The 20,054-nt window shown below is 52.4% G+C and overlaps 1 protein-coding gene across 3 annotated transcripts in view; it reads right to left on the reverse strand.

The window, feature by feature from the left end:
* The window catches only part of TEP1 (telomerase associated protein 1), a 41,921-nt gene that overhangs the window by 2,946 nt on the left and 18,921 nt on the right, over positions 1-20,054 (reverse strand). For 2 of the 3 annotated variants that reach the window (XM_082618573.1, XM_082618574.1), the window contains exons 13-49: positions 19,291-19,459; positions 18,644-18,802; positions 18,108-18,185; positions 16,509-16,639; positions 16,123-16,182; positions 14,745-14,903; positions 13,853-14,029; positions 13,547-13,667; positions 12,859-12,983; positions 12,475-12,588; positions 12,262-12,379; positions 11,912-12,106; positions 11,611-11,786; positions 11,368-11,524; positions 11,079-11,258; positions 10,506-10,598; positions 10,078-10,210; positions 9,788-9,938; positions 9,403-9,536; positions 9,129-9,217; positions 8,727-8,841; positions 7,834-8,074; positions 7,515-7,638; positions 6,474-6,598; positions 6,254-6,353; positions 5,889-6,044; positions 5,530-5,742; positions 5,161-5,314; positions 4,839-5,051; positions 4,044-4,204; positions 3,703-3,816; positions 2,621-2,728; positions 1,890-2,022; positions 1,730-1,806; positions 1,491-1,623; positions 1,215-1,351; positions 931-1,055 (exon numbers count right to left, since the gene is read on the reverse strand). In XM_082618573.1, the coding sequence (XP_082474699.1) occupies positions 931-1,055; positions 1,215-1,351; positions 1,491-1,623; positions 1,730-1,806; positions 1,890-2,022; positions 2,621-2,728; positions 3,703-3,816; positions 4,044-4,204; positions 4,839-5,051; positions 5,161-5,314; positions 5,530-5,742; positions 5,889-6,044; positions 6,254-6,353; positions 6,474-6,598; positions 7,515-7,638; positions 7,834-8,074; positions 8,727-8,841; positions 9,129-9,217; positions 9,403-9,536; positions 9,788-9,938; positions 10,078-10,210; positions 10,506-10,598; positions 11,079-11,258; positions 11,368-11,524; positions 11,611-11,786; positions 11,912-12,106; positions 12,262-12,379; positions 12,475-12,588; positions 12,859-12,983; positions 13,547-13,667; positions 13,853-14,029; positions 14,745-14,903; positions 16,123-16,182; positions 16,509-16,639; positions 18,108-18,185; positions 18,644-18,802; positions 19,291-19,459 (5,148 nt within the window). Of the gene's footprint in view, positions 1-930; positions 1,056-1,214; positions 1,352-1,490; positions 1,624-1,729; positions 1,807-1,889; positions 2,023-2,620; positions 2,729-3,702; positions 3,817-4,043; positions 4,205-4,838; positions 5,052-5,160; positions 5,315-5,529; positions 5,743-5,888; positions 6,045-6,253; positions 6,354-6,473; positions 6,599-7,514; positions 7,639-7,833; positions 8,075-8,726; positions 8,842-9,128; positions 9,218-9,402; positions 9,537-9,787; positions 9,939-10,077; positions 10,211-10,505; positions 10,599-11,078; positions 11,259-11,367; positions 11,525-11,610; positions 11,787-11,911; positions 12,107-12,261; positions 12,380-12,474; positions 12,589-12,858; positions 12,984-13,546; positions 13,668-13,852; positions 14,030-14,744; positions 14,904-16,122; positions 16,183-16,508; positions 16,640-18,107; positions 18,186-18,643; positions 18,803-19,290; positions 19,460-20,054 lie in introns of those variants that run through there. The other variant, XM_082618575.1, reaches the window with a different exon arrangement.

Genomic DNA, 20,054 nt, shown 5'->3' on the forward strand with positions numbered 1-20,054 from the left:
ATCATACCATCATCACCTTATCTGCTCAAACCAGGAATCTCTAACATTCCTGTCCTTTCCTTCCCTCCTGACCTCCAATTGATTGATAATCACTGTGGACTCCAATGGCAACACATGCCTAAATCTTTATCTCTCCTTTTCATCCCCACTGCCCAGGTCAGGGCTCACGTTCTGTCTTCCCTGGACTAGAGCATCAGCTGTAAATGTGGTCGCCCTACGTTTAGTATCTCTCTACTACTAACCATCCTCCTTGTGGCCACTAGAGTTCTCTTTCTAAAATTCAGATAATTATTCTGCTCAAAATTCTTAGCACTGTGCCCTCTAGAGCCTGGCCCCAGTTTATTTTTTCAACCCAATTCCCCACCACCACTCGCACCAAGAACCCAAAGACTGAGCTATACTCAGAACACACCACACACTCTCATGCCTCCATGCCTTTTGTTAATGCTACCTCCTCTTCCTAAAACACCATTCCCTTCCCTTACTGATTCAGAAAACTCCTACTCATCCTCTAAGCCCAATCTCAAATAGCAACTCTTTTGTAAACAGTAAATTTCTTAAATTCTGCAGCCCCAGGAATTTTATATACATGTATATAAAATATATATATATATATATATATATATCTTTATTATGGCAGTAATCACTCTGCATATTGTTGGCAGTTTACTTATCTGCACATTCCTGTACTGTGAGCTCCCTTAGTTAAAAATTAATTTCAATCTGGTTCACACTGCCTGGCCCAGAGCTTAGCATAAAGTAGGCACTTGATAATTATTACTTAAATTGACATGATGAGCAGAAAACAATTTCCCAGTGACTTTTTCCTGCTTACTAACATCCTACTGACCTAGTTCAGAAGTAGAAGGGAGTGATTTGAGCAAACTCCCAGATGTAACTGTATTCGTTAACCCAGCCGCCTCATTTCACCTGAAATTTCTGGGTGCTGAACCCTTCTGCAGTTCCACTTGCCACTCACTGACTTTTTCATCAGCACTGACAACAATCAAGGTGTGTGTTGAGTACCAGATCAGAGCACTGATGCGGCCTGGAGCCTGGTGAATACAAGTTTATTTCAGTATTTCTGAGGAACCAGGATTAACCTTCTTCCCCATCCCAGGCGTCTACGCAACCTCTAACCCCGGCACATACAATCAGATACATAGCCAGGGCAGAATTCACATAAACAAAGAACTGAAGTTGACCCAATTCACCTGTGCTGTGGCCACAGCCTTAGCTTCCTGCCACAAGGTAAGTTCCCCAGCTTGATTCCCAGACACTGCTATAGAACCGTCTGGGGCCCAGGCCACAGCAGTGATGGCTGCATGACTCCTGGGTATATATGTGTCATCTGGAGAAGAAAGGAAGTGATTCATTAGGAGCTGAACCACTGTTGGGATACAAGAGGAGATAGCAGGCTACCCTTGACCTTCTTGGTCCAACAAACACACCCCCCTTTCACACCTTGAGTCTCTCCACACCTCACTCACCTGCTTCTTCAGGTACCTGCCAGAGCTGTATGGAACCATCCTCTGAGGTGGTCAGCAGGAGGCCTGAGGTTTCTGAAACAGCAGCTGCACTGACTGGTCCACTGTGTCCCAGGAGGGTGTGTGTATGAAACACCTAGGAGGAAAGGATGGAGGTGGAACAGTGGGGAGGTGACACAACAGGATGCTGTCCCATCATACCCTCTCCACTGCCCCCACCCAAGGCCTTTCAGGGAACTCACCAAGAGTGGATGCCACAACCGTGTGGCCCCATCCAATCCCACAGTAACCACCAGAAGCTCTGACCCCAGCTGGCCAGCTGATAAGACACAGAAACTGAGTCAGGAGAAGGGGAGAAGGGAACAGGCAGCGGGGACAGGAAGGTGGCTGACATTTCATTACCTGCACTGGGCTCCAGGGCAGCTGCACAGTGGCTGATGGGTCCTGAGTGAGCAGGGATGCTGGTCATCTCCACACCCTGATGGTCCCACACTTTCAAGGTCCCATCTCGGCCCACAGACACCACGTGCCCCTCCTGCCCCAGAGCACAGGGTCAGAGAAGAGTCACACTGAGTGGGACATGGGAATTACGACTCCCGCCACAGAGGTGTGGGCTCAGCATTAAGGGCCTAGAAGATGTCAAAGAATGAGGACACCCTGGAGAGTGGGGCTGGGAGGCTCAGGATTACCATCATGCCACGAGGTTATGATACTGAGATACTGTGTTTTCATGCTCTCCCTCCCCTCACACCAACCCTCAGCCTCAATACCCTAATCCTGCTCTAATTCAGGCCCAAGCATCTCACTCTTTTTTTTGTGTGTGTGGTACGCGGGCCTCTCACTGTTGTGGCCTCTCCCGTTGCAGAGCACAGGCTCCGTAAGCGCAGGCTCAGCGGCCATGGCTCACGGGCCCAGCCTCTCCACGGCATGTGGGACCTTGCCGGACCAGGGCACGAACCCGCATCCCCTGCATCGGCAGGCAGACTCTCAACCACTGTGCCACCAGGGAAGCCCAAGCATCTCACTCTTTATACTCCTTTTGCCTTTGGGATTAGATATGCAATGCATCCAGTCTCCCAAAGCCCCCTTAGCCTTCCCAGGGACCCCCAGTGAGCTCTCCACTGCCTTCTCACCACGGCCAGCACGGCGCTCACGGCACTCTGGTGACCCAGGAACTGACCAAGCTGCTGTCTCGACTCTGGGTCCCACAGCCCTACAGAGCCATCACTGGAGCAGGAGACCTGCAGAGTCAGAGGGCAGAGGAGTGGAATAATCAGCATCCCTCCAGCATTTCTCTATACTTATAATGTAGGGGGACGGCTGTAAGCCTTGTGATTAACAGCAAGGGCTGTCCTGGGTTCAAATCCTAGTTCCACCATTCATTGCTTGGTGACCTGGGGCAAGTTCATCTCTCTGGGCCTCAGGCTTCTCACCTGTTCAACCAGGATAATGACAGTGTACCTACTGATATGGGGCTGAAGCATCTACGTAAAGGACTTAGCAGGATGCCTGGTACATAGTGAGCATTGAATAAATAGTAGCTATTGTCCTTGTTACTAACATAATGTCAGTCAACAACAACTTTCTCTCACCCCGACAAAGGTGAGACGTCTGCAACGCCCAGGAGATATCTGGCTGCCTGGAAGTCAGGGGTAGGACAGACAATGACAAGTGTGTTCAATTGCTACTCATTTCTTTTTGAGAACAACAGGGACTCCGTGTTGGAAAACTAGGCTTTACCAACGCTGAGTGCATAATTTGAGACCCATTTTTCACTTAGGACCAGAGAAATCATAGTACTACCTTTACCTGCAGGGACAGGGCATCCTAAGCCCTTGGGGAGACAGTTCTGTGTTCTTGTTAAGAGCATGGGCTTTCTTATCATAAAGTTTACTGGCTCAGCTTCTTCACTTACATGACCTTGGAAATGGTCTTTAATCTAGCTGAGCTCAATATCCTTGTCTATGAAATAGAGAGAATAGTAGTAGCTTCTTTACGGGGTGTTGTAAAGACTAAATGAGGCCATATATGCGAAGGGCTTAGTCCAATGTCTGGCACATACTAAGTGCTCAATAAATGTGAGCTATTATATTGGGTGTTAGAAAATCATATACTATAGTATAAATGGGTATTTGGAACAGGATGAGGTGGGATGTGTTGTCCTCCCCCAGGAACCCTGCTGAGCTGTGTGCCACCCCCCCACCCCTTCACTCACCAGGAGGTTGTCTTTGGTCCAGGCACAGCCAGTGACCCAGTCTCGGTGACAGGCAGAGAAGGAGCAAATCAGAACAGGGGCTTTGGGTGTCCTCACATCCCAGCAGAGCAGACTCTGGACAGGCCCCAAGAGAGGAAGCCATCAGGACCATAGGACAGAGGTAGGAACACCAGGGCCATCTCAGGCAGAAAGTTTCAAGGAAAGAGGGAATATCGAAGGAGGACGGGTGGACAGATCCCGAGCAAAGCAAAAAGCTGGAGGAAGCAGTGGGAAGTGAGCTGCTCAGGAATCCAGGACCAGAGGGGCTGGGGGCCCACGGGGAGGAGGGCCCTGCAGCTCACCCGATCCCTGCCCCCGGTGGCCAGGCTGCATCCATCAGTGCTGAAGCTACAGCAGCTTACGGGGCCCTCGTGTCCCCGGAGCTCAGTCCCACAGGGAAAGTCTTCTGTCTTTTGTGGCAGTGCCAGCAACTGCCTTGGCCACAGACGCACTGTGAAGTCCTCTGCATTAGAAATGGGGAGAGAGGAAGATTTTCTGAAAGAGGAAGTGACACAGGCCTGGGAGGCCAAAGACAAAGGCAATCATGGGGGCTGAAGGTGATGTCTGAGGGCACAGCTCCAAGGGAGGGACGCCGTGAGTCCCACCCAGGCCCTGGACAAGGATCAGTCACCATGTGAGGGCACAGGACAGGAATGCCAGGCACTCCCAGCTCTGGCTCTGCGGCCGTCCCCTTCTAACTCCCGACTGCACCTCCACACCCTCCTCTCCTAAAGTGCACAGTGTCACTTTGAACGAGCCTCTTACCTAGACAGGACTAAGGCCATTTTCACCTTAATGTCTCTCTCTTCTCCTAAGGGAAACTCATCCCTTTTACACAGCAAAATCCCTCACTAGGCAGAAACTCAAAGGGTGACAGGAATTACAAAGAGGTCCCAGAATCAGGGTTAGGGAACAAGAAGAAACAGTCTAGACTGATTATGCAAGATAAACGCATTTAAAAGCACTTTGCAAGTTGTAAAAAAAAGTTACATAGGTGTGTGTATTTTCATGCACACATATACATACACATTGAAGAAAGGTGTTAGCACATTTGAAAGGAACAGTGATTCAGGACCCTGCCCGTTGCCCAGCCGTACCTGAGGCAGCAGCCAAGAGTTCCTGGGACGTGGCCAGGGCCAGCACAGGCTTCCGGTGTCTGGACAAGAGCCAGAGGGCCCGAAGGGAGCCTCCCTGGAGCATCCAGCCCTGCAGGGCCCCATCTTCTGCACCACTCACCAACACCTTAGGGCTGAGCCAGGCCAGTGCAGACACTGCCACATCTAGCACTTGGCACTGAGCCCCCTGGGAACCTAGAGAATGAGGGACAACGACAGAGTAAGATGCTTAGAAAGGGGGCCAGAGTTGGGGGAGAGGGGCCCTTTCCAGGCTCAGACACTCCAACCCTTCTCCCTCCAGTACCTGAAGAGATTGTGTAGATCCGAATGCCATCTGCTCGGTACCCAACAGCCACCTGATCACCATCTGGGCTGAGGGCCACGGAGAGGGCAGAAGAGAGAGAGGGGGAACCTAGGCATCCACGGGGACGACCCAGACACCCGGACCACACCTGAACCTGAGGGCCAAGAAAGGGGCTTAAGGATAACCCACGCCCCATTAAAGTCCTCCTTCCAGAGACTCGTCTCCGAGAGCTACTGTGCACACATCGCACCCCCTCCCTGTAGCACAAGCTCCTCCAGACTCCTCGGCAAAGGCGCCACCCTCCCCCAAATAGTCCCACACCTTTGCAATCCCTCCTCATGGCCCACCGCCAGCCCTCTGTAACCTGACCTTGCCATCCTCTCCAGCCGTCAGTAACTGGCACCCAGCACGCAGGAAAAGGGCAGCAGTAACAAAGCCATGGTGCGCAGGGAAGGCAGACAGCCGTGTCCCCTCCTGCCAGACCCAGAGCTCCACCATCCCGTCCAGCCGGCCCACAGCTACAGCCCGCCCAGACACACTGAAGGCCAAGGCACGGACAGAGGCTCCTGGGGCCCCCAGTTCCTGCACGGAGAGGTAGAAACTGGAACGTCAGGGCCCTGCTCTCAACCCAAACCAAGAGTGACCCAGGATGCAGGTGTCCGCCATTTCCCACCCTCCACTCCCACCCTCCCGTGCTTCCTTCCCCAGGGCCACCCGGCTCCTCTCACCTTGGTGACTTTGAGCCCATCCACCCAGAAGAAGCTGAAACTGCCAGCCCAGCTGCCAATGGCTACCACCTGCCCCTCTGGGTGGAAAGCGATGCAGTTGAGGGGCTTGGGACAGGTGTGCTGGGAGGCCAGCTGCCCGCGGACTGTGTCCCACAGCTGGAGGAGAGGGAAGGGGAGGAGGACTCAGCGTGCTGAACACAGATGCCTGAGCTGCTCAGTCCCAGAGCTCCAGGGGCCACCTTGTCCAGTCCCCTGCCCTCAGCAGGCCAAGCAGCCAGAGCCTCTGCCACGCTGAGGAGAGCGATCTCACAGGGCTGACCCCAAGTTCAGGGCTGCTTTCACCACCACAGCCCCCTGGTCGTTACCTTCAGGCCTCCCCCCAGGCACACGGTGGCCAGAAGGCGGCCGTCTGGGCTCAGGCAGCAGCCAGTGATCCGGTACTGGTGAGCCTTGATCTGGAGCACCCTACCCCAGGGAGACAAGGTCAGGGGGCCCCCTGGCCACAGACTCCCTCCTCATCCCCTTCCCCCTGGGCTTCCAACAAACAGGGACGGCCCTCACGCTGAGATGTGAGGGGCCCCTTACCGACAACCGTGCTGCAGGTCCCAGAGCTCCAGGAGCCCGTCAAAGCCAGTAAGGAAGAGGGCGATGTCGGAGAGGAACGAACAAGAGGAGACCCCATCACAGCCACTCACCACAGACCTCTCCTCCTGCGACAGTGAGCGGGGAAGCGCACTCAGGACACGCCCCTGACCGGTCCACGTCCAGCCACTCCAAGCCCCAACCAGGAAGGAGGCGATGGCTAGAAGGGCTGGAGCCCTTAGCTCTCTACACTCCCTGCTAAGTCTCAAACTCTGGCCCTCTGGTCCCACAGCAGGAGCCCCTGTGAAAAGTGCAAAGCTTTGGGCCCTACTCCAGACCTAGGCCAAGCTCGAACAGCTTCAAGCGGGAACTCCTGATCCAAGTGAGGTCACATCGTCCCCCTCACTTCGAACCCCATACGTAACCCCGAGTCACAGAAGGTTTGGTGCTTCTGAAGCGGGAATGACGTCACACACACGCCTATGGGGGGCGGGGGGCACTGACGCGGGTGGAAGAGGAGACGGTGGCTGTGGCCACAGGGCCCACCTCTCCCGCCTACTGTACTCCCGCCCTCTCTCACACACGCTCTGCTGCCATTATTCTCAGCAACTTACAGGGAACATCTCCCCAACGTCTTCGCCCGGGTTCCTCACTCAAGCCGGAACGCCTCCCCCTCTCCATCCTACCTCCTCCAGTAACTGCACAACTCACTTAGCTCTTACCTATGCCACGTGGCTATGTTTTGGTTCCTTTTTTACCTTGTATGCCTTGTTTTTCAACAAAACTGACCACCTTGTGGGCAAAGACAATGTCCTAAGCCCTGTGTTCCCTGCAGTGCTTAGTACAGTGCCTTGAAAAGAAGGTATACAGCAAGCATTTGGTGTGGGATTGGTTTTTTGACCAAGCCCTTGTGATCTGATGTGAGGAAAGTAAAGTTGCTGAATCAAACAGGGTGATAACAGGTGGGTTTGGCTTGCCTCGGGCTTCGGGGCAGGACGTGAGGCTCTTCTGAAGGTAAATCCCACCCCGCCCTGCGTGTCGTACCTGCCAGGTTCTCAGGTCCAACAGGTAAACCGTCCCACTGGCAGTGCCCACAGCTGCTCTTTGCCCATTGGGGGAGAAGGCCACAGCTGTGGGGGGTGAGGAAACTCCCAGGGACAGGCTGGAGCTAGAGGAAGAACAGCAAGAAAGGGAGGAGATGAGGAATGAGGGGAAGGAAGAGGATGGGAATTCGTTTCTGCATTTCTGGGCCTGAACCCCTCTCTCCATGGTGACTGCGGTCTGTTCTTTACCCTCCAGTTTCAGAGAGGGCTGCAGCTTGCTCTCTGGCGGGTTTGCCAGCATCTGGGGTCAAGGGTTTTACCTTTGCTGGCCCCTCAGGGTCTGGGGTTTATTAAGCCAACGTAGCATGCGCTGGAGGTGCCGTCGCTGGGAGAGCTGGGGGGCCTGGCGGCAAAGGGGCGAGTACAGAGGCTGGTTGGCTGCCTGTTGGTGCAGGAGCAGTGGGTACTGGCTGAGGACTGAAGCCTGCCGCCTCAGGAAGGTGTGAAATACAGCAACATCAGCCTCAGGAAGCTTCTGTTCCTCGTCAGGGACTGAGGAAGCTATAGAAGAGATGTGGGGTGTCACTGGGGAGCCAGCCTGGGACCCCATTAACCCCAGCACCAAGTCAATCATATGATGTGTCTAAAATGCTAAGTCTCAAAGTGTGGCCCTCTGGTCCCACATCAGGAACATCTGTTAAAAGTACGAAGCGGGCTTCCCTGGTGGCGCAGTGGTTGAGAGTCCGCCTGCTGATGCAAGGGGACACGGGTTCGTGCCCCAATCTGGGAAGATCCCACATGCCGCGGAGCGGCTGGGCCCGTGAGCCATGGCCGCTGAGCCTGCGCGTCCGGAGCCTGTGCTCCGCAACGGGAGAGGCCACAACAGTGAGAGGCCCGCATACCGCAAAAAAAAAAAAAAAGTACGAAGCTTTGGGTCCCACTCCAGACCTAGGAAAACAGAATCTGGGGACGCAGGGATCAACAAGTTTCCCAAGTAATTGTATGCCCACTAAATAAAGTGTGAGAGCTTCTGGTTTAAGAGACCTAAGCAAAAGGTCTCCCAAGAATCCCATGCTTACCCTCTTGGCCTTTTCACCTTGGAACAGAAACTCAACTGTTCTTTCCATTATACCTCCCTCTGAGCAGGCCGCCCCCCATGAACATACCCAGGAGCCCCAGCTTGGAGAAGACTCCACCCAGTAACTCATCTCACCATAGAGGGCATGGGCCTCCAGGAGCTGAGAGATCAGACCCAGTTCCAGGTGTGCAGCCACCACATGGAGACTGGTAAGGAACTTTGCAAGAAAGCCACGGTTCCCACTCTGGAGCTGGGAAAGTCAGACTGGATTCGTTAGGGATGTGATGAGGTTGGTGAGGAGGGACAGTCTAGGCTTGGACCCTGCCTGTACAGCGAAGACCTAGACTTAGGAGCTGGGACAAAGGACCTGAAGGACGAGGGCAGGAAAACTGAAAGGAGAAAGGTACACGGAGTTTGGGAAGGGGGTGGGGGTGATAACGGCAGTGGAGATGATGGTGGTGGTCATGGGGGAGAGGGGTCTCAGAAGAGCCAAAGAAATTCCTTGGGAGAGGGTGCCTATAGGATCTGGGGACTAACCAGGTGATAAGGCAGGTCTCCCAGAGCTTCAGGAGGGCACCTTCGGAAGGTACCTGAGGCATCAGGGTCACACGTCTTCCAGAGCTGAGCTGCAGGTGTGGGTCACAGGAACAGACACTGAGACGGGCTTGGCCCTGAAGCATCTCCAAAGATCACATCCCTCAGGCTACAGCAAGAGCCATCCACCCCCTGGGGTAGCAGGTGAGGGGGCCAGCCGACGTGGAGCACCAGGTCCCACAGTCAGTGTCCCAGGGGTTAACTGGGCTGCAGTCACCTGAGATGAGGATGTGTGCCGTCTTCTCCAGCTCTGGCCTCTTCCCATAGCGACATTTAACGGCTGTTCTCAGGGGCCCATCACGGAGGCAAAGCCGGGCACCAGGGCGCTCCAGGGGTCCCTCCCCTAGCAAACTGATCCCGTGTGAGGGAGAGAAGGCAGGACAAGAGGGAGGAGGCCTGTAAGTGAGCATCTGGCACAGCTGTGGGTTCCCATTCCCACCTCAAACAGTGGTAACTTGAGTGACAGCCATTCAGGGTCTGGGAGACAAGTGTCAGGGGCTATACGGAGGGAAGGGTAGGATGAAGAGAGGATCACATGGGGCCCTGGCTCAAAGACAGGGAGGTACAGAAGTCAGTGGGAGCTCAGCTGGGGGCACCTATACCTGCGCAGACTCTGGACGAGGTAGGCACACGAACCCATGGGGTAGGGGTCCCCGGTGTTACCAGCAGCCACTGCTTCTTCCCAGGTCTTGGTCCCCCTGGGAAGTATCCTCCATGCACTCAACACTCCATGCAACTGGTCCACAGTCAGACCTAAAAACCCAAGCTCTCTGAGGCCCTAAACCACGCAATGTACCCACCCCCATGACACCTAGTCCCTCCTGGCACCACTTGCTGAGGCCCCAACTGAACTGAAGGTCATGCAACCCCCGAGCCCACTCCAAGTACTGACCACTGCGTGTGACCTCAAGAGTGGCCAAGGCTTGGGGAAAGACATCAGGGCCATGCTCTTGTTCCAAGGTGCCCAGGATGTGCTGCAGCAGCAGAGGGACAGTAGCGGGTAGGGTCCGGAGTCTCTCAGACACCTGGGAGGGGACAGGGAGAGGCCTCAGTCAGTGAGGGGAAGGGGAGAAGCAGCTTTGGTTGTGGGGAGGGGAGGGGACAGCAGAAAAAACCACAGGAAGGGATGACAAGGAAAGAGCAACGCTAGTGGGAGAGAAGCAGGGCTGGGGGGTGTGGATGAGGAATGGGTGAGCACAAGATGGCAAAGGATGAGGGTGGGAGAAGGTGAGGGATGGGGATGAAAGAGGCTGAATGGAGACTGGGAAGTGGGATTAGGACTTAGAAGATGAAGAGTGAGCGTTCACATCCTCCACTGACCTGCTCAAAGAGTGTGAAGAGCCTCAGGTGATCAGTGACCAAGCGCAGGTAGAACGGCAGGGCTGACCCTCGCTTCACCAGCAGCAGCTGCATCTGAAGACTCAGAGGACTCAGCACAGGACCAGAGAGCCTGGCCACAGCCAGCCCTCCACCCCCTGCCCTCCGTCCTGGCACCAAGCCCAGTGCGGGGCAGCTTCTCCTCTAAGAGGCCACACCGGGGAAGAGACCCACTAAGAGGCATCACCTCAGGATACAGCCATCCCTGCCCTGCACTGCTCTAGCCAGCCAGCCCCGTTTTCAGAACCCCCCCCCCCCCCCCGCGGTTCAGCCTACCCCATTCGACAGCCACAGCTTTCTCCTCCCCTCGCCCGGACAGGCCCTGGAGAGGCCATTCACCAGGAGAAAAGGAATGGGTGACATTATAAGGAACTGCAGCTATCTTACTGACAACTTCCCTCGGCTGAGAAAATGAAGGAGCTGGTCTGTGTGGGGCAGCTGCTAGCTTCAGCACCCACGGTTCTCCCAGCTCCCAGATTCACCCCACACACCCACCCGCCTGGGCCTACACCTAACCTGGTTGTTGAAAGGTGACTCTTCCAGCCGCTTCCCGTACAGAGCCAGCTCCTCTCGCACCAGCCGGGCCCGGGCAGATGGCTCCAGAGGCCCCAGGGAAACCACATGGGCACCTTGGCTCTGCTCGAGTGTCTCCCCCAGGCCAGAATCACTGGACACACTCAGCACCAGGTGCACCCACTGTGGGATTTGGGCAACAGGGTAAAAATGTTGAAGGAAAAGGAGCAGAATGCTGTTGGAGAGGTCCCTCTCCCTACTGCATCCCACCCCACCTCCTTCTCCCACTTACCCGGGGAAGGATCTTAGGGATCCAGTCTGAGATCAGCCGCCCATGCTTGTCCACCAACCTGTCAGCCCCATCAATGATCAGCACCAGAGGCTGGCCAGTCTTCAGGGACTGAGCAGACTTGGGGAGCAGCCTCTGCTGCAGCTCCCACACCAGGCCCCTGTGTATGGAGGAGAAGGACCAAGGTCGGCAGGGGTGGTGTCACGTGCTATCAACAAGGCTGGGCTAAGTGGGGGAGCAACACACCGGTATGTGCTGGGGAGGGCACTTGGCTCTTGCAGTTGGCTATGCAGATAGGCACAGAGGCGTCTGAGCAAGGTGAGGACAAGACCCTGGTCAGGGCGGGCCCCTGAAAAGTGGTAGAAGACTAAGGGGGCCACCGTGGGCCCATCAGGAGCTTGCAGGGCTGACACAAGGGATGCCTGCATGGGAAGAGACCAGAAAACATGGTCACATTTCACATGCACAAGCTTCCTGTTTCCCACCTCCTTAGCCCTCCTGAGCTCACGCAGCCCTCCCTCCTGTCCAGGCCTCTGAGACTCTGTACCAGGAAGGTGGTCTTGCCCTGTCCCGACTGCCCGGTCACCAGGCTCAGCCTCCCCTGGTGCCGCCTCAGCTTCTGCACTGTGTCCTGAAGAAGGCGCGGTCGGGCAGGGCTCGGTGGGTTCTTCAGCTGCTGAAAGGCGGCCTGGACCAAATCATCATCCTGGATGGGCACTGGCTGCTCCGGCTGGGCCGCAGGCTGAGAACACATGGGGCAGTGACTACCTGTTTCCATGCTCCTCAGGACCCCAGGCCTAAAACTCACTGTGCCCCCACCAAGTTACCTCCCACCCAGGACTACCCAGCCCAGCCTACCCCCTCTCCACTCCCCTGGCCACCAGAGCTCCTGCTGACCTGTAGGTAAAGCTTCTGGATCATATTCCACACGTCCTGCAGAACAAGCTGCCCAAACGTCTCCAGCTCCCCAACATAGGGCCGGCCAGCTGCTACAACACCCCACTTACAGCGGTATCTGTAGGCAAAGCGAGCACAAGCAGGGTCACAGCGGGCTGGGCCCCCCTCACCACCTCGCTCCGTGCAGGTGTTCCCCTACCTCTCCCAGCTCACCTGCGACAGGTGATCCCTTCCTGTCTGCTCAGGTAGCTCTTCAGTTCTGCGAGCCGATGGGCAGCCTCTTCAGACTCAGAAATAAAGTCAGACTTCCAGGCATCTGGCACAGAGCTGACCACCAAAGATATCCCAAGAGCGGGGCTGGATTCAGACCCCAGCCTCTCTCCGTCCCCAACCACCAGACCTGGCTGTGGTTCCCTGAAACCCCTCAAGTGGAGATCTCCTGCAAGGCTGCTCTGGTGCTGCAAGGCAAGCCCTCTGGTCCCTGTTTCTCCATTCTAGGTCCCCCTCTTGTACTCTGAATGTTATGGACAGAAGACACATCCACTGAGCCTGTCTGGCCTTCTTTGGAGACTGAGGCCTGGAGGCAACAGAAGGTACCTGAGGAAGCTAGAATCCCGGAAGTAGATGAGAGGCTGGGCAGAGGGCTGCAGGCGGAGGCCCCGATTCAGGAACTGCATCACCTCCATCTCCGTCACAGAGCGACCTGAAGGGTACTGCTGGGCCTGCAGGGAGAGGCCAGAGAGCAGGAAGGTTCAGTCCTGGTCACACGAACCCCTCCTCTGAGACCTGCCAAGACCCCAGGGCCCCTTCATCTCAGTAATGTTCCTCTCTCCCTCCAGATACAAGCCAATAAAATATAGCTAATAGCTAACGTTGATTGAATGCCTTTCATGTGTTGGGCATTTTTTGGAGCATTTTTAAAGTAGATTTCTAATTGTTATAATAACACTGTAATGTAGACAACACTGTTTCTCTTTAACATATGAAGAAGTTGAGGCTAGATTAAGATAAACCGTTTTCCATAAAGCTGCACAATGACAGAAGGGAGATCAGAACCCAGCTCTGTCTGACGGCAAAGCCTAATCAGCCCTACCACTCACCTCTCACACCCCATGGCCAACCCAAAGGTATTTCCCAAAGGAATTCCCTCATCTAGGACTTGATCACTCACAGAACCTTCTACCTGTGTTTCACTTCAAGTCTCAAGGATCTGCCTGTGCAGAGTCCCAGGGTTCTAGACATACTGAGGCTTCTTGCATCCCTGCCCCAACCTTGTCTGCCTTACCCAGCGGAAGTGAGGATGGTCAGGGAGGCTGTAGTTGGGGGGAACATAGCCATAGCGGGAGCCCAGGATGCCCACAAACAGCTGCGAGTTCTCCACCTCCCCCAGGCACACTTCCAGCTGCCTGCAGGATGGTTATGGGGGCGTCGTGTCAGGGAGACAGGGCTCTGGCTCACAACCGATAGCGTCCAAAGAGCACCCCGTACCCTTGGCACTCAGCCACCCTGCAGCCCCAGCCCTGCCCAGGTCAGCTCCCCCACTCAAGCCCCTCATCGTCGACCCAGCCCCTCTTCTCTGTGTTCCCCATACCTGTTCCGACGGGTCTCCTCCTCAGTGACGCCCCAGCGCAGGTCGATGGCATGAAGGCTGATGCAGTGGGGGGCCGCTCGGGCCTGCAGTGCTGGCAGCAGGGACCTCAGCAGCAGGTCCCTCTCCCCATTCATGTCCCGGAAAGTGGAGGAAATGAAAAGTCGGACGTTGCGCCATCTGCAGGAAAGCCAGGGATCAGGCTACAGCCCAGCTCCACGGGCTGTGACCTCCCCTCAGCACTGACAAGCCAGATACAGCAGACTGCAGTGGGGGGGAGTCCAGCAGGACTCCAGAGAATAACCTGCTTGTAACCTCAACTGCAGAGCCTAGAAATTAAACCCCACCTGGGGACTGCCAGCGCAAGAGGCACAGATTCAGAAAACTAAGATCCCACGTGGCACGCGGCACGGCCAAAAATAAATAAATAAATAAACCCACTTGCCATTTCTCAGGCACCCCTCCTGTGTCAGCAATAATTATTACGCACCTACACTCTGCCCATGAAATGCTCATGACAGCACTGTGAGGTAAGCACAAGCATTACCTCCATTGTACTGATCAAGAAACTACAGCTTAAGACATCAAGCAACTAGCCCAAGTTTCAAGCTACTATGTGGCAAAGCCAGGATGGAAAAGCCAGAGCCTGCACCCCTAAGCCCTCTGCCTGAGCCCTGGTGCCTGCCATGCGCCTCACACCCTCACCCCTTTCCCTAGTAGAGAAACAGGCATGCTCACCATCTGTGTTAGAGACACCCCTACCTGGGAAAGAGGAAGCATTCCTCAGCGAATAGAACAAGCAGCATCTCTACAGTCAGAATTTCAGTCACCTGAGTTTCTCTAGGTTTCGACTGAAGCCCCTCCCAATTCACAAAGGCATAAAACACAGACTGACCCAGGCTGGAAAACAGGAGCCAAGGGGCTTGGAGTATTCTCTTCCAGTGGCCGGAGAGACTGGACCTCTGTCTTCCCTGGGGGCGGTGGAATCTTGAATATTTTGTCCATTTGGCCTACATGTTCTAGAAGGCGGGAGGCCCCACGCTCTGCAATGAACCTGACATAAAGAGTGACAAAATAAATGAGAGCGAAATAGCAGAGTGAGAATCAGGAAGATCTTCCAAGGGGGCAGGGGACAAAGATATGGCTAGATTAGGTTCACCCAGTTAACTGGAGCTCCTTAAGAAGATGACCAGAAACAGTAAATGTAGACTTAAAATAAGCAAGGCAGCAGAACCACAGGAATGAAAGAACAAAGAAGAAACTCAGTTATAGCCTCTGCTGTGTGCATGGTTATCATAGGCTTCCTGTTGGGCCAGGGGCAACTGGGCTGAATGAAGATGTAAAGATTCAGGTTATTCCAGTCTGGGCTTGATCAGCTCTGTACCAGCCATGAAAGCTCCCTGGAGAGGGAGGGAAGTGTATGAGGCTTCCTAACAGGAGTAGGGGGCAATGGGTGGCATCGAAAGGAAAAGGCAGGGGAAAAAACAAATAAATGGGAATCCTAGTAGCGGAGAGAAAAACAAAGTTAAAAGATTTCTGGATCTGGCATAAATAAATAAAGTTAACATGGAATTTCCTCTGAAACGGAATGGAACAGAGGCCACAGAGAATGAATAGAAGTGATGTGACCAACTCTTGAGTTGTTCCCTTAAAAGCAAACAGCACAATCTCCCATGTCCCCTTTTCTCCTTTCCTACTAGATGTAATACAAAAATAATGGCTGGAGCTGGAGCAGCCATCATGAACTATGAGGTGGAAGCAGAGTATCTGAGGATGGTAGAGCAACAGATAGAAGATGCCCAGGTCCCTGTAATACTGTGTTTTTGCCATGCCTAGACAGCTGTAAAAGAGGAATAAACTTTTATCTTGCTTTTAAAAAGGAAGTGGGGACTTCCCTGGTGGTGCAGTGGTTAAGAATCTGCCTGCCAATGCAGGGGACATGGGTTCGATCCCTGGTCCAGGAATTCCTGATCCCATATGCTGCGGAGCAACTAAGCCCGTGTGCCACAACTACTGAAGCCCGTACGCCTAGAGCCCATGCTCCACAAGAGAAGCCACCACAATGAGAAGCCTGTGCACCGCAACGAAGAGTAGCCCCTGCTCGATGCAACTAAAGAAAGCCCGCACGCAGCAATGAAGACCCAATGCGGCCAAAAATAAAATAAATAAATTTATTTTAAAAAAAGGAAGTGAACAGAGCAGAGGTCCCAGATAATCTCTAAAAGATGTTCTAACGAAGCCCCCAACCTCTCCAGTGTCCATCCTGTACTCACTTCAGTATCCCGTCAGTGCAGCCTGAGAGTGTCACGTCATTGGGATTCAAATCTGTGTATCTGGTAAAGGAAGAATAGTCACTACCAGTCAGAAACAGTGCCAAGAACACAGAGTCACTGCCCCTAACATCCTAGGATGGACACCCTACCTGTGCACTTTTAATAGGGTTCTGGGCTAGGCTGGGACTGGGGTGGACCATCATGAAGGGGTAGGGAGCCAGCCTGAAGACTTCAGAGAAGGTTCTAGCACTTGAAGTGCAATAGAGGTAAGAGACAGAAATGGAGAGGGGTCTGGTGAGTGGGAGTGTCCCACGCTTTAGTAGAGGTACACAGGAAATATGGATCTCTATCTGCTGGCACTGGGTAAGGAATGTGAGCACCCTTACAGGTAACCTGTCCTTCTAAGGAGAACACCAACAAAGAGGCACTTGGGATTCACGTGCTGCCAGAAAAGCTGTTTGGCTGCATTTATCAGTTTCTCATTTGTAGTCTGGCCAAAGACGATGACCCTGTCCACCTGTAAGATGAAAAGGGAGGGGCTAAGATGAGGAACAGAGGGATAGTAGAGGTACCAAAGAGCTCAGGACATCAAGAGACAGGTCTCTGAGGACTGGGGAATTAGGAGAACTCTGAGGTGGGGTGAAAACGGCCTTTTCTGAGAGCACCCACGGTGGGAAAGCCCACTCCACCCTGACTTGAGGGGCATCAAAGTAGAGTTTGGGGTTGGCAAGACATGGAAGCAACCTAAGTGTCCATCAACAGATAAATGGATAAGGAAAAGGTGGTATATGGGATTCCCTGGCGGTCCAGTGGTTAGAATACCATGCTCTCACTGCTGAGGACCCGGGTTCAATCCCTGGTTGGGAAACTAAGATCCCACAAGCCACATGGTACAGCCAAAAAAAAAAGGAAATGTGGTGTATGTTTGTGTGTGTGTATATATATATATACACACATATATATAAATGTGGTGTATGTATATACATTTAGTGTGTATATACATACACACACACACAATGGAATACTACTCAGCCATAAAAAAGAACAAAATTTTGCCATTTGCAGCAACATGGGTGGACTTGGAGGGCATTATGCTAAGTGAAATAAGTCAGACAGAGAAAGACAAATACTGTGTGATATCAGTTATATGTGGAATCTGAAAAATACAACAAACTAGTGAATAAAACAAAATGGAAGCAGAGTCACAGATACAGAGAACAAACTAGAGGTTACCAGTGAGGGGGATAAAATGGGGTGGGGGGTGGAAGGTACAAACTACTGGGTATAATATAGCTCAAGGATGTATTGTACAATAGGCAGAATATAGTCAATATTTTGTAATAACTGTACATGGAAAGTAGCCTTTAAAAATTTAAAAATTTTTAATAAAAATAATAAAAATTTAACATAAATTGGAGTTTGGGGTGGGGCAGTGTGTAGCTGGTCATTCAGGCTGACAAGAGCTGACTGTCAAACTTTTAGGAATTCTGTGAGCCAGCTGTTAAACATGGACTGCCATTAAATATTAAATTGTATAAGCTTATAATTGAATAAATTATATTAAAAACAAAGGTAATAAATACTAAAAAATCATTACTTCCTAATTATTTTACTACATTTCACTATTATCTACTCTTGACCTTATTTACATTTACTTTATCTCTATTGTGGAAATACTACACAAACTGTGCTGAGTACCTCTGAGTACCTCTTCCCCACTCTGTGTTCACTGACAGCACGTTGGTAGCTTGAAATCAGCCGTGGAAGGAGTAATTACATCATGGAAATTAGCAAATGCTATTAACAAAGACTTAATTTTCCAGATTGCTGGTTGTTAAATATTTACCAGCATGTCACTGAGTAGAGGGTTGCAGCCAGCAGGGTATTGTGCATAGCATGCAAGGAAGCTTTGAGAAATGAGATACATCAGTGTGGAGGAAAATGTTGGGGAGGGGAGGGTTTCTCAGGGACTGGGCAGTACTCACAGGGACCCTTTGGGTAGCCAGGGACAGCAAGTGCTTCCCAAAAGTAGGCAGGGACCATTCACACTTTTCATCAGACTCCTGAAGGAAAGAGACTAGTGTCATGTGGTTGCATGGGAGATGATCATTAAATAACAAATACTATAGTCTGCTCAAGAAATCTTCAGAACTGAGGGACTTCCCTGGTGGCGCAGTGGATTAAGATTCTGTGCTCCCCATGCAGGGGGCCTGGGTTCCATCCCTGGTCAGGGAACTAGATCCCATGTGCATGCCGCAACTACGAGTTCACATGCCACAACTAAGGAGCCTGTGTGCCGCACCTAAGGAGCTGGTGAGCTGCAACTAAGGAGCCCGGGAGCCAAAACTAAGGAGCCCGCCTGCCACAATTAAGACCTGGTGCAACCAAATAAATAAATAAATATTGTTTTTAAAAAAAGAAAGAAAGAAATCTTCTAAACTGAGTATAACCGAGCCTTTCCTAGTCAGGCTGTTCCCAGGCCTCTGTCTATTCACATATATTTGCACGGTGGGTGTCTGACCTGGACTTGAGCTTGGAGTTTGGTGGCAGTCTTCAGGATACCTTCCTCTGCCGTAATCACAGCAGTCTTCACAGTGCCACTTCCACACAGCAAGAGATCCACCTCCTCTGTCCGTGTCGTCATCATTGCAATCAACAGCAGCACATAGTTCAGAGGGGGCTGATTGGACAAGCATCAGGGTAAAATAAGACTCCCCTGTTTTAGAATCCACCTTTGCCCACCCAGCTCTAGAGGCCAAACATCTCCACTGGTTGGGGAAAAGTGGACAAAATCCCCAATTAAGATGGGGCAGCTTCAGCAGTCCCCAGGAAGAGTTGACCAGGTAGGAGGTGGAGAAGGGCCAGGATCCCTGCCCAGATTCAACACTGGGATGTAAGGAGGTGAAAGTGACACATATTTTGGTGACAGAAATTTAGAGAGTATTAAGGACCAGCCAAATGTGAAAGGTTAGTGCTATGATCCACGAACATGCTTGAGACCCCATTCTAGGAATTATCCCTAGGAACCAAGGTCTGATACTGGGAAGCAAATGCATGTCATTTATTTTAGTTCTGAGTGTTTGCCTGGGAGAACCAGGTCTGGGAACAGGATGCCTCTCAGGATCTCCAGCATCCTACCAACATCACCCCATCTTTTTATTCTTTTACCCCTTGTGGGTTGCTCTTGGGAAGGATCCTGTCTGCATCAGCATCTGTCAGATAGACCAAGAGGGTGCGGCCTGGCAGCGGGGGCAGGCTGTGTTTGACGGAGAGGTTCACAGCTGTCTCCAGGGCCTGTCGATACTGAGCCAGCATCGCACGGTCATATTTCCACTGTCTGCAGGCAGGAAAGAAACAGACAGGGGCTTCACTGTTTGCCACTTTGAGGCAGATGGGAAGATGAGAACTTGCCACTCAAGTATAAAGTCTTCACCCCCTCCACAGCCCATCTCCAATGTCAGTAGAGAAAACAGGGACAGAGCTTCCCTTGGCCCCCATTCTACAAGACTATCCTAATCCATTCTCATGGCAGGAGAGAAGTCATCCGTAGACCCATTCTCTGAAATTGCTTGCCATGCTGACCACATCAATCCATACTTACTTCATGAGGCAAGATTTAGCTGCTACATATTTTTACATTGTAATTTAAAGAACACATGCTACCTTCTTACTCTAAAAAATGGCAATTAAAGGAGAAAGAATCGAACATTCATCCCACCTTTCCAAGACAATCTCTATTTCAAAGTAACTAAATAGCTTTAGTGCATGAGGGAAGTTCTTTTTAGAGTTCCAGCTAATAAATATGGGAATGATAGAAAACCCCCATTCTGCAACTGCTAGTGAAACAATTGATTCGGGCATAGACTATCAAATGGATAAACCATTAACTTTACAGTGGAGAAATCAGGCTACCATAACCTAAAAGCACTGAT

The sequence above is a fragment of the Mesoplodon mirus genome (assembly GCF_964341445.2).
Source record: "Mesoplodon mirus genome assembly, chromosome: 4".
NCBI lineage: Eukaryota > Metazoa > Chordata > Mammalia > Artiodactyla > Ziphiidae > Mesoplodon > Mesoplodon mirus.